The sequence below is a fragment of the Hemicordylus capensis genome, chromosome 1 (genome assembly GCF_027244095.1).
Source record: "Hemicordylus capensis ecotype Gifberg chromosome 1, rHemCap1.1.pri, whole genome shotgun sequence".
Classification (NCBI taxonomy): domain Eukaryota; kingdom Metazoa; phylum Chordata; class Lepidosauria; order Squamata; family Cordylidae; genus Hemicordylus; species Hemicordylus capensis.
In genome coordinates, this window is record NC_069657.1 from 75,647,207 (window position 1) to 75,659,307 (window position 12,101).

At 43.7% G+C, this 12,101-nt stretch overlaps 1 protein-coding gene across 5 annotated transcripts in view; it reads right to left on the minus strand.

Annotated features, from left to right (window-relative positions):
* Window positions 1-12,101, minus strand: part of PAPLN (papilin, proteoglycan like sulfated glycoprotein) — a 93,571-nt gene that overhangs the window by 22,408 nt on the left and 59,062 nt on the right. For all 5 annotated transcript variants that reach the window (XM_053255515.1, XM_053255508.1, XM_053255525.1 and 2 more), the window contains 6 exons: window positions 11,347-11,554; window positions 6,740-6,916; window positions 4,039-4,195; window positions 2,863-2,949; window positions 1,289-1,559; window positions 1,068-1,185 (listed from right to left, as the gene is read on the minus strand). In XM_053255515.1, coding sequence (XP_053111490.1) covers window positions 1,068-1,185; window positions 1,289-1,559; window positions 2,863-2,949; window positions 4,039-4,195; window positions 6,740-6,916; window positions 11,347-11,554 — 1,018 coding nt within the window. The remainder of the gene's footprint in view (window positions 1-1,067; window positions 1,186-1,288; window positions 1,560-2,862; window positions 2,950-4,038; window positions 4,196-6,739; window positions 6,917-11,346; window positions 11,555-12,101) is intronic.

The window sequence follows — 12,101 nt, forward strand, 5'->3', positions numbered from 1 at the left end:
ATAGGGAACCAGAGAAACTGTGGGATGAAATCAAAGAAGTTGTTAAGGATGAATGTGAAAAGAGACTGACAAAGACTAAGAAACAGAAGAAAGCAAAACAGATGTCAGAACAGATGGTGGAAACTGCCCAGAAGAGGAGAGAAGCCAAATTCAAGAAAGATAAAGACCTCAGGAAGGAACTTAATAGGGAATTTCAGAAAGCTGTTAGAAGAGACCAGGAGCAGTACTACAATGACATCTGTAAAGACCTTGAGGATGGTAATAGACACAGAAAAAAAAGGAAAGTTATCCAAAAGATCTCTGAACTCAGATGAAGGTTCCAACCTTGAACTGGTATGTTAAGGGATGCCAAAGGACAGATAGTCACTGATTCAGAGAAAATCAAACAGAGATGGAAGTTGTATACTGAAAATCTGTACATCAGGGACGTCAACATCCAAGATATTCTAGAAGATATTCCCTACTTGCAAGAACCTCTAGTATGGGAAGATGAAGTTAGATCAGCACTCCAGTTATTTACCAAGTCAATCAATCATGTTTGTTTGCGGTCATAGACCAAAATTTAAGGCATACATAATAATACACATATAATATAATAATAATATATTATTACCAGGTCAGAAGGCTACAGGAATTGATGGAATAGCTACAGAAATATGGCAGGCAACAGAAGAATAATCAATCAAGGGTCTAACCAAACGATGCTAGCAAATTTGGAGAACAACACAGTGCCCAACAGATTTGGAGAGGTCAATCTACATACCCATACCAAAGAAAGGAGAATTTACATGAAAATGTAAAACTCTTGGAATACTGTAGACTGCTATATAAATACTATATATTATTATTCCTTTACTCTTTATGCACAAAAGTGTAGCAGTGATGTCTCAAAGTCACCATTTGTCAGGAAGGCAAATCTCTAGGTCTCTGGAAGAAAAAGACCACTGTAGGTTTCACTGAACGCCCTGAGGCCAGATCCAAAGCACAGTTGGTACAAAATAATATTTAGTCATTACAGTCAAGCTATTTCACCTATAACTTCAAGCTCTAAGGTTTCCCACACTTACCACTGGAGCGGCGACAGCAGGCTCATTTCTATTAACATAAACATCACTGTAATATTGTGGGCACCCTTCTTTGTTTGGCCCTTGGGCAGGTGATATTCCATCAAGGCAGCACCCGTACCTAGAAAAAAGAGCCTCAGTGGAAACAAGACCTAGCACAAACTGTTCAAAATATCCCAAGTGAGCTTTGAGGGCAAATATGCAAGTTAACCAGCCCCTCCTACCTGCTCTGATGGCATGTGTCAAACGGGCAGCCTTGACCAAAGGGACCAGATGCTGGAGTGTGACCATCTGAACAGCAACCATGAGGGCTCTGGCTACAGTCCTGAACATCAGTCCTTGCAGCAACATTTTGATGGGAGTTGAAGTGACGGGACACTGAGGAGCCCAACTGAGATTCCCATCTAAGGGGCAAGAAGTTGGAGCTGTGATCTTCACTGGGCTGGAGCTGGTGATGAGCAGAGCCACCATGGATTACTCTTTCATTTCTAGAAACTGAAAAGATGACATCAGCTTTGATAGGGGTAGCCATGTTAGTCTACTGCAGCGGAGATAAGAGAGTCTCATGGCACCATGTGCATGTGCTATAATAAAAACATTTGTGCTTAAGGTGTGATTGGACTCTTTGTTATCTAAGGATAAAGGGTTCTCAATCTTGGGTTCCCAGATATAGCTGGATTACAGTTCTCATTATCTCCAGTAACAATGGCCATTGTGGCTGAAGATTGGGGCATAGCTACAATTAAACAAAGGGAGGGGGAAATGTTCCTGGCCCCAGCGGGTTAGGGTCTCCTGGTAGTGTAAGAGCTTGCTCTTTGCTATCTTCATCATGGCTCTCTGAAGAAGCGGGGACAGGGATTCACCTTCACTTTTGTCCCATTGCCCACTCAAACCTTGCTACAGCCCTGCTGGAGATTATGGAAGTTGTAGTCCAACAATACCTGGGGATCCAAGACTGAGAATCCTTGTCTTATGGCATGAAGCTTGTCCACTCCCAACTTTTCAGCTTACAACTCTAGGGAACAGGAGTGAAGCTGTATGCAAATCTCACCACATAGTAGAAGCTGGTGGAGTCTGGGCCAGAGAGGAAAGGATAGGCTTGTCAGGATCAAACTTGATTCTAGTACCTCCAAGAGTGGCATAGAAGGGACAATTATGTCAGGTATGGCTTGTCTCATACCCACTTCTATGCAATTCTTAAAACACAGGGGCCTTCTCAGAAACCTTAAGAGGGTAGCAAACCCCTAAATGCACCATGGGGGGGGGGCTGACATGGCACTCAAGTTCATCATGGAAGAAGGGGAGTGAGGCAAATCCTGAATCATTCTGGGCAGGATTCCACCATGAGGCATTAGGCACTGGAATGGTACTAGGTGATCTCCCGATCTCCACACTGATGGTGACTTTGTCTTCTGAGAGGCACTGCTGACACCGTCACTGAGAGAGGCAGGAAAATAAGGGAAGACACTGGCCTGGTTCAGGGCTCATCTTGCCTCACCTCACTGATACCGCCTTCATAGAGAGCAAGTTGTGGCTTTAAGACTCTAGTTTTATTATAAAGCACTACTAGGAAATCTACTTTGTAGATCTATGTACATCAGGGCTGCTCAACTTTGGCCCTCCTGCAGATGTTGGCCTACAACTCCCATAATCCCTGACTATTGGCCACTGTGGCTAGGGATTATGGGAGCTGTAGTCCAAAAACAGCTGGGGGGCCAAGGTTGAGCAGGACTGATATATATGGAGGTAAGACAACGTAACTACTGGAGAAAGAAAGCAAAGCACAGTGCTTCCAAACCTGTGGCACCATTGTCAGGGTTGTAGCGGGTCAATAAGGTCCGGCGACTGATATCATAGCCTGTGGCATCCTGCATACTGGGAACTTCTGCAATGAAATTAATATTTCTAGACTAAAAACATTGAACTTGACCAATGATTGGAAGCATCTAAACATTGCCCAACTAGGGAAATGGGGGAGGAGAGAGAAATTGTTCATGCCAAAATTATCCTCACTCCTAAGGAAATAAGTTAAAGGCAGCCTTAGCAATATAGTTTTGCCATATATATTGGAGGGGGGGAAATGCCCTCCAAAACACGTGAAAATAAGGGCTCCCTCTTCAGGCTTCCATATCCAGGACATGAGGGGTGACAGGTTATTTCCCATTGATGAGGCAAAAACTCAAGAAGCAATAGAAGCATAGTCAAGTAAATGAAAAATAAACTATGCATATCTCTCTTTTCAACAACAACAAACACTGTGAGAAAGTGATTCCCTGTTCCAAGAGCACACACAATTTTCAAAGAGGGAGACACCAGCAACACAAATGCTACACTGGGTTGGGCTGAAGAGGGACTGTGACTTTCCCCTGCTAAATAGGAGAGCAACCACTTTGAATAGTGCCTCTTGCCCAGTTAGCAGGTGACTTTATTTATTTATTTTTACACTTATATCCCGCTCTTCCTCCAAGGAGCTCAGAGTGGTGCACATGGTTATTTTTATCCTCACAAGAACCTTGTGAGGTAGGTTAGGCTGAGAGATACATGACTGGCTAAGAGTCACCCAGTGAATTTCATGGTTGAATGGGGATTCAAACTCAGGTCTTCCTGGTCCTAGTCCAACACTCTAACCACTATGCTATGCTAGTTCCCTTTAGAAGTATAGTGTGTTCTAGAACTTCTGAAGTGGCAAAACACTGAACTGATATTTATGGAATCTGTAGGGCTTCATATTGGGGACATATTTTTGAGTAGTGTCAAGTTGGGAAACACGTATATCGGGCAGCAGCAATATAGGAAGATGCTTAAAGGCATAATCTCAAACTATGGCAATGGTAAACCCCTCCTGTATTCTACCAAAGAAAACCATCTGGCTCTGTAGTTGCCAGGAGTTGACACCGACTTGATGGCACAACTTTACAAGTTAACCCAATAAGGAATCAGAGAGGTATCTGCACAGCTACCAGCTTTTACTTACCTTGTGGCAGATGGCAAAGCTGAGTGTTGCAGCTTCCAATCCTTGCTGGTATCTGTGGTTGGATGGCCTGGCACATCACATGGTCGTAGGATTTTGAATCATCATCAGCGCAGATTACCTGGCGGGTCCGGATGCCCGAGTCACAGCTCTTCGAACACTTGGGCACAAGGTAAAAGCTGAGTTAATAGGGAGCTGTAACCCTACTATCCTAAGCTAGAGTGTTTTTGACAGTGGATGATAAAATAGGGATGTTCAGATGATAAACAAAAGCCCACAAGTAGATTGTAGAACTTTTCAGGGAGTATGTTTTGAGGATACCATGGACAGCTAGGAAAACAAACAAATGGATCATAGAACAAATCAATCCAGAATTTTCACTTGAGGCACAAATGACCAGGCTCAAACTATCATAATTTGGACACATTATGTGAAGACCCCATCCCCTTTGAGAAGTCCATAATGCCAAGAAAGGTTGAAGGAAAGGAAAGAAGAGGACGACTAGCAGCAAAGTGGATGGACTCAATCATGACAGCAATGAATACACCAATGAGAGACCTTAAAGGCCAAGTTGAAGACAGATCATCCTGCAGAGAATCTATCTGTGTGGTCACTAAGAGTCAACACCGACTTGAGGGCACTTAATTAATCAATCAGGTTCTCAAACCATAAGAACATAAGAACAGCCCTGCTAGATCAGGTCCAAGGCACACAGTGGCCCACCAGATGCCACTGGGGAGCCCACAGGCAAGAGGTCTGTGCATGCCCTCTCTCCTGCTGTTGCTCCTCTGCAACTGGTATTGAGAGGTATCGTGCATCTGAGGCTAAAGGTGGCCCACAGCCACCAGACTACTAGCCATTGATAGACCTGTCTGCCATGAATCTGTCTAAGCCCCCTTTAAAGTCATCCAAGCTGGTGGCCATCACCATATCCCATGGCAAAAAATTCCATAGATTAATTATGCACTGAGTGAAAAAGTACTTCCGCTTGTCGGTCCTAAATTTCCTGACCTTCAGTTTCATGGGATGACCCCTGGTTCTAGTCTTTTAAGAGAGGAAGAAAAAATTCTCTGTCTACCCTCTCCACTGCATACATAATTTTATACACCTCGATCATGTCTCCCCTTGTCTCTTTTCCAAGGTAAAGAGATTCAGATGCTGTAGGCTAACTTCATAAGGAAGGTGCTCCAGGCCCCTGACCATCTTGGTCGCCCTCTTCTACACCTTTTCTAGTCCTACAATATCCTTCTTAAGATACGGTGACCAAAGCTGTACACAGTACTCCAGATGTGGTCACACCATTGATTTGTATAAGGGCATTATAATATTAGCATTTCCATTTTCAATCCACTTCCTAATGTCTCCTAGCATGGAATTAACCTTTTTCACAGTTGCCGCGCATTGGATTGACACGGTCAGTGAGTGAGCTGTCCACCATGACCCCAAGATCTCTCTTCTGGTCAGTCACCGACAGCTCAGATCCTATTAGTGTATATGCGAAGTTGGGGGGTTTTGCCCCAAAATGCATCATTCATTTTACACTTGCTTACATTGAACCACATTTGCCATTTTGTCGCTTACTCCTCCAGTTTGTAAAGATCTTTTTGCAGCTCCTCACAATCTGTTTTGGATTTCACTACCCTAAATAGTTTAGTGTCATCTGCAAATTTGACCACTAGTTGGCAGAGGTAAACAGGGAAATAATTATCTCCAGGTTAACGAGTACCACTCTTAGGCAAGAAGGACAGCAAGGTATTTGCAAGAACACCAAGTCTAACCACTATAACATGTAACAACATATTCTGCTGAACTGAAAACACATCATAAATCCTATTGGCATTTTCTCCTTAGGAACAATTCTAATATATACTCTTTGTAGTTTTATTCACAGCAGAAAAAGTTATAGAACTGAGTCTACCCAATCACCACCACTTTCCATAGGTATGTATATTCCAGCAGGGCTGCTGATTAAGATGATTATGTTGCTTCTTTCCCATAGCCTTGCCCTCTTGCCCATGCCTAGGATGACCTTTGCCTCACTGTTGTTTCCATCATCACAAAGGATCTTGATAATAAGGGTGCCTATCCAACATAATAATAAAGTGAAAAAGAGTTCCTGTAATTGTGTCCTCAAATTAATCACTAGAGAAATTAAGCAATGGAGATATCCACATACTCAACTGTGACAACTTCTCTGTTTAAACAATGATAGCTACAAGGACAGTTTTTGACTTTAATAAGAAGTTTTGGAACTATTCTTCCAAAGCATAGCTAGTGTTAGCCTGCTGGACATCTTATAGCTCAGTATTTGCTAAGATCTTCTACCCTAACAAGACATAGTAGTACTAAGCCTAAGCCTAGTCCTAAATCTATTAGGACAGGGTTTCCCAATCTTGGGTGCCCGGATGCTGATGGACTACAACTCTCATCATCCCAGCCACAATGGTCAAAGGCTGGTCAAAGGCTGGTCATCATCCCAGCCACAATGGTCAAAGATATTGTACTCCAACAAAATCTGGGCACCTAAGATCGGAAACCTTGTATTAGGAGACATTGCAGCAGGTACACCAAAGACTGTATCGGTGCCAATACTTCTTGCTAAGAATCAGAGAGGAGAGGCAGAAAGGGAATGAGGAACAGTGCACAAGCAACTGAAGATGATCTGGGATGTGGTACAGTAGGCAGAAATATGTGCAACACTCACCAACCCCCAGTCTCCAACGTGCCAACCAATCTCCTGTATGCAATTCTCTCCAGTGCAGGGCTGAGTATGAGGAGGTTTTCGTTCTGTCAAGCAGGCAACATCTAGAGTCTGAGAGCCCAGCTCTGACCTGCAGAGTACAGTCCGAGTCTGAATACCTTCCCCACAGCTAGTTGAGCACTGTAAGAAAAGATCCAGTCAATGCAAGAAGTATACCTTTCTACCTCTTGCATTGAAATTGTTGTGCATGCCACAATCTGAATACATTTAAAGGCTTTCAACATCCTGTATTAATTGTAGACTATCATTTCAGTGTTTCCTACAAGGCTTTTTCAGTGACATGTGAAAAATACCATTACATGTTCCCGACTCCTCAAGGTGAGAGATAGTCCAAGGGCAGTGCCATGGGATTTAGTTTCCTTTGGAGGAGAGAGAGCAATTGAGACTTGTGGCAATGTTAATGGTGTCCATATATGTGCTTTCTATATCAATGCACAATGAGCACAAGGGAGCAGACAGGAATGTAGTCAGTCAGCACCAATGTGTTCAGCAACACTGACATCCCCAAAAGCTACCTACATCTATTTGGAATCCCTCTCCAAGGTTGCTGATTATAGCCAGCTAGACAGGGTTGGATTATGACATGCTGAGGTGTTAAGCTATGCCAAGCTGAAGAAGCCTCACAGCACTACAATGGGCGGGGGGGATTATTCCAATAAAAAGGACCATGAAAACAGAAAAACACACACACACACACACACACACACAGCAAAGATCAAATGATCTCAGGATTATGATACTGCAGAATCAAACTGATCCTGGATCAGATTTCTAATCCTGAATTCAGACTTTCAAAAACAAAACACAGGTCCTGGAGCTTTCCCACACATAGCTTCCAGCTCTCGAGGTAAATGTTTAATTTTTTATTATTATTAATTATTATTATTATTATTATTACATTTTATATCCCACTCTTCCTCCAAGGAGCCAAGAGCGGTGTACTACATACTTAGGTTTCTCCTCACAACAACCCTGTGAAGTAGGTCAGGCTGAGAGAGAAGTGACTGGCCCAGAGTCACCCAGCTAGTATCACGGCTGAATGGGGATTTGAACTCAGGTCTCCCTGGTCCTAGTCCAGCACTCTAGCCACTACACCACACTGGCTCTTTGAGTGGATGTTGAGTAAAGCCACTTCGAATTACACTCGCAGCATGAGGGAAGCAGCCCCTCCCCTCTGCTCTCAGGTTTCCTTTTGGTGCAGGTTCACATTGCATGCCTCTGTGTTTTCCTTCTAGCCAATGTGGGGTGGGGGGAGCGAGAGCTTCTTGGTTAGGAACACAATGTTGCCTTCAAAACCTCGTGCACTAGACTGGGAGCATTTGTATACACTAACAGATTTCTTCCCTTTTTTCCAACACATGTGTGGTGTTTTAACTAGCAAACACCTTATGCAAGCAAGACTAATATTGTTCAAAAAAAGTCAACTTGAGCAAACATAGAAGTTTTACTTTTGTAACTAGGACTTAAAAGAGTTTGCTTCCTGAAAACAAGTTTTTTCACTCTTGGCAGCTAGGCAAGCCCAGCAGGCGCACGTGCACCTGGCACTTCTGGCCAAAGAGGGCACAGGGCAGCAGGGAGGTATGGAGCCTTTATTAAAGGCGCGCCGGAGGGGGAAACGTGGAGGGAAGAGTACGTGTACCCTCACCCGCCCTTAAAATTACCCCCTCCGCCTTCGAGCGTCCGACCCACTGATGTTCGGACCTATTTGGAGGCCCGTAAAAGGCCCTCTGAACAGGTTCGTGCACATCCCTACAAACAAACAAACAACCCTGTATCTTTTAAACTTGTTCAAGAAAATGCATGGGGGGGAGGGGAAGAGAAGAATCATAACATTTTGACTTTTACAGGGGAACCTCGCTATTTGTGGACCCAACATCTGCAGTTCCACATAACTGCAGCCAGTAATTGACACCTTGACATATGTAGAGGAGAAAGGGTTACTTTCCGCATATTTGCTGTTTTGAGATGGCCACCATTTTAAAGAAAGGAGCCATTTTGTGGCTCATTTGTTTATTTGTTTTTTTTAATTCCATGAAAAATCATGGGGAAATGGCAGATTTTTTACTTGTGGGGTGGGGAGTATTGTGGGACAGCTGTAGACCCGTGGGAGGGCACTTTATTTCCATTATTTCCACCCTTTTTTGCAGCCTCCAGGAACCATATCCCCTTGTTCCCATTGATTTAATGCTCCATTATCTGCAGTTCCATTATCCGCTGTCATAGCGGAGAACAGAACCTCTGGGGATAACGGGGTTCACCTGTATGTGCAATAAAACATGCACCCACACACACACATTACATAAGAACACAAGAACAGCCCTGCTGGATCAAGCCCAAGGCCCATCCAGTTTCACACAGTGGCCTATCAGATCCCTCTGAGAAGCCCACAGGCAAGAGCTGAGGACATGCCCTCTCTCTTGCTGTTACTTCCCTGTAACTAGTATTTAGAAGCATCTTGCCTCTGAGGCTGGAGCTGGCCTATAGCCACCAGACTAGGAGCCATTGATAGACCTGTCCTGCATGGATCTGTTTAAGCCCCCTTTAGAGCCATCCAAGCTAGTGGCCATCTCCACATCCTGTGGCAGAGAATTGCATAATTAATTATGCACTGTGAGAAAAAGTACTTCCTTTCGTTGGTCCTAAATTCCCCAGCCTTTCAGTTTCATGGGATGACTAGGGATGTGCATGGAACTGGTTCCGTGCACTCCTGAAAGGGTGGGGGTTACTTTGAGGGGCAGGGAGGGTTCCTCCTATCTGCCCATCCCTGGCCTGCCGCTCTCCCAAAACGTGAGGCTGCAGGGCTGCAGCATTCCTTCTTGCAGCCCTGTTCAGCATCGGCATGCAAATGGCTGGCGCATGTGTGCATGCCATGTGAGCTCTTCCCAGCATAGCATCTCTTCAATGGCTGTTTGCTGAGACTATGAGCCTTTTTCTCATACCTTTTGGTTTGTAGACTGCTCTGAAAGTTTTTGTTTGTTTGTTAAAAGTAGTATATAGTTATTTTAATCATCATCATAATCCCAAGCTCCCTTCATAAAGTTACAGCTCCCAGGTTCTCTGGAGAGAGGGAATGACAGTTAACACACTGTAGTGTACTTATATTGTTGCCAGACAGCCCAATTTCTGGGTAGCCCAGAAATCACCCCTCTATCTAAATTATGTTGGGAGGCTATACAGCTCATGACTGCAGGATCATAGTCCCTATGGTGAACCTTTCACCTGCTTCTTTGGTAAGACTCACAGCTGGTCGCTCAGCATGCACAAAGCATGGAGCAATGTAGCCCAAGGTCAGAATAGCGAAGACTGAATGGGACACCCCCTCTCCTCTCTTTCAGAGAGAAGGCAGTAGCCAGCAAGCAGACCCAATTTCAAAAGGAGAATCAATCAGAGAAGGAATCTTTCCCTTTACAAGAGATAACAGTGGTGTACTTCCCGGGAGGCACACAGATAAGTGGTACATTTCCTAACCCGTTTTTGAATTAACAACTTAGCTGGCAAGGACTCAGGAAAATGAGTGCATCAAAATTGGAGGTGTGTAATCTATACACCTGGAGGGAGGCATCTTGTTGGTCAAACCAGCAGCTCTGTTCAACATGTACATCACATTTACATAGCTTCTTCCTGCCTTTGTCAGGCAAGCTACCCTCAGAGTGATTACATTCAAGTAGCAATAGATTTCTTTCTTTTTAAAATTAAAACTTTATTAGAGTGTTCCCCTTCAAAATGCAATTACAGGTAGATATCATGTTATGGAATTTAAAAAGACACCTATTTATAACATCAATTCCCCCTGCCTCGTTCAATTAAAGAATCAGTTTTGAACATAAAAGATTAGAATCAGTTGGCTTCTGCAAATGAACATTCACTTTCACCATGAGTAAATGTAATTTAGAGCATTAGGATCATGCATTGGTTCCTTACCCACTTCTATATATTTCCAGAAGGGTTGCCTCCTGTCAGAGTATAATGCACATAGGTTTTATCGGTATCATTTTTCAGTAGTAAAGAAACTTTATCTGTAACCATTGTAGACCATTCTGTACCCCATATACCCTTAATAAAACTTTTGAACTGTATTCCTGTTTCCTTGTTTTTCCAATAAGCCAAAAACTTGCTCAAATTTGATACTGGAGCCAAACTGCTCCCCAAGCCAAGCCTCCACTGCAAGCCAAAAGCATAGTTGAGGTATCTAGCCAGCCTCTTGGGGCAGTTCTGGTAACAATATCCTTGAGGAACAGAAAGATCAGAAGCCTGATGAACAGTGACAGTGAAACTGTTCCAGATATAGAATACTGCAGGGTTTCTAAACCTTGAGCCCCCAGACGTTGTTTGACTACAACTCCCATCATTCCCAGACATGGCCTTTGTGGCTGAGGATGATGGGAGTTGTAGTCCAACATCTGGGGGCCCAAGGTTAAGAAACCCTGGATTATTGCATGACCGAGACCTCCGAGTGAAATGTGGGAGGAGTCAGTGAGCTTGTGCAATGTTCTCTTCTCCCCAGCAACTGAAGTATCTGGGACTATACATTGTATCTATAGTAAACTCACCTCTGACCAAGGTCCTGTAGTCCACATTGCACACTGCCGCATGTTGCAAGGCTGTGTGCTGCGTGGCCTCTCTGTTAATGATGCACACTCCACATCATCCGCTACGTCCTGAGAACTATGTCCATTGTAGGAGACACAATAAACTGAACGGGTCTGTGTGCCTCCTCCACAGGTGGCTGAGCAAGCTCCCCAGTCCCCAGTTTTCCAGCTGTGGGTACAAAAACAAAATCTCTTAAGAAAACAACACTAACAGCAAGCAAGTCCCCAGGAACAAGAGTAAGGCTTGCCATTTCAGAGTTGGGATACTGTGGGCAAGTTTTAATCTTTTGGACATTTATTAATCAGAACCCTTGAGTCAGCCTCGCCCCCCAGTTCTATCCAGCTCATAGGTGCCATGGAAACAGACGTCTAAAACAAAGGAAGGACCATCTTCTCAACAGCAATTAAAATAACTGGTTTCAAACAATGACTCGGGTAGCAATGAAAATTCTCTAAGGGCAATACAAAGGGTGTGACTGCCAATTAAAGATGACATTACTAGAAGCAATTGCATGAAACAGATAGAAAGGGCAGTTTTAGACTGAATTATTAGAGGATGCCACAGTAGTGGAAGCTTTTGGGTATTGAAACAGTCTTCCCAGAGGGCAAGTGTGGAATTTGATTATATTTTCAAGATTGAATTAGCCTTGATAAAACAATAGTGCTTGTGCTGTTGAGAAAACACAAGGCTGTCTATTCTCTGTGCTAACAAATAA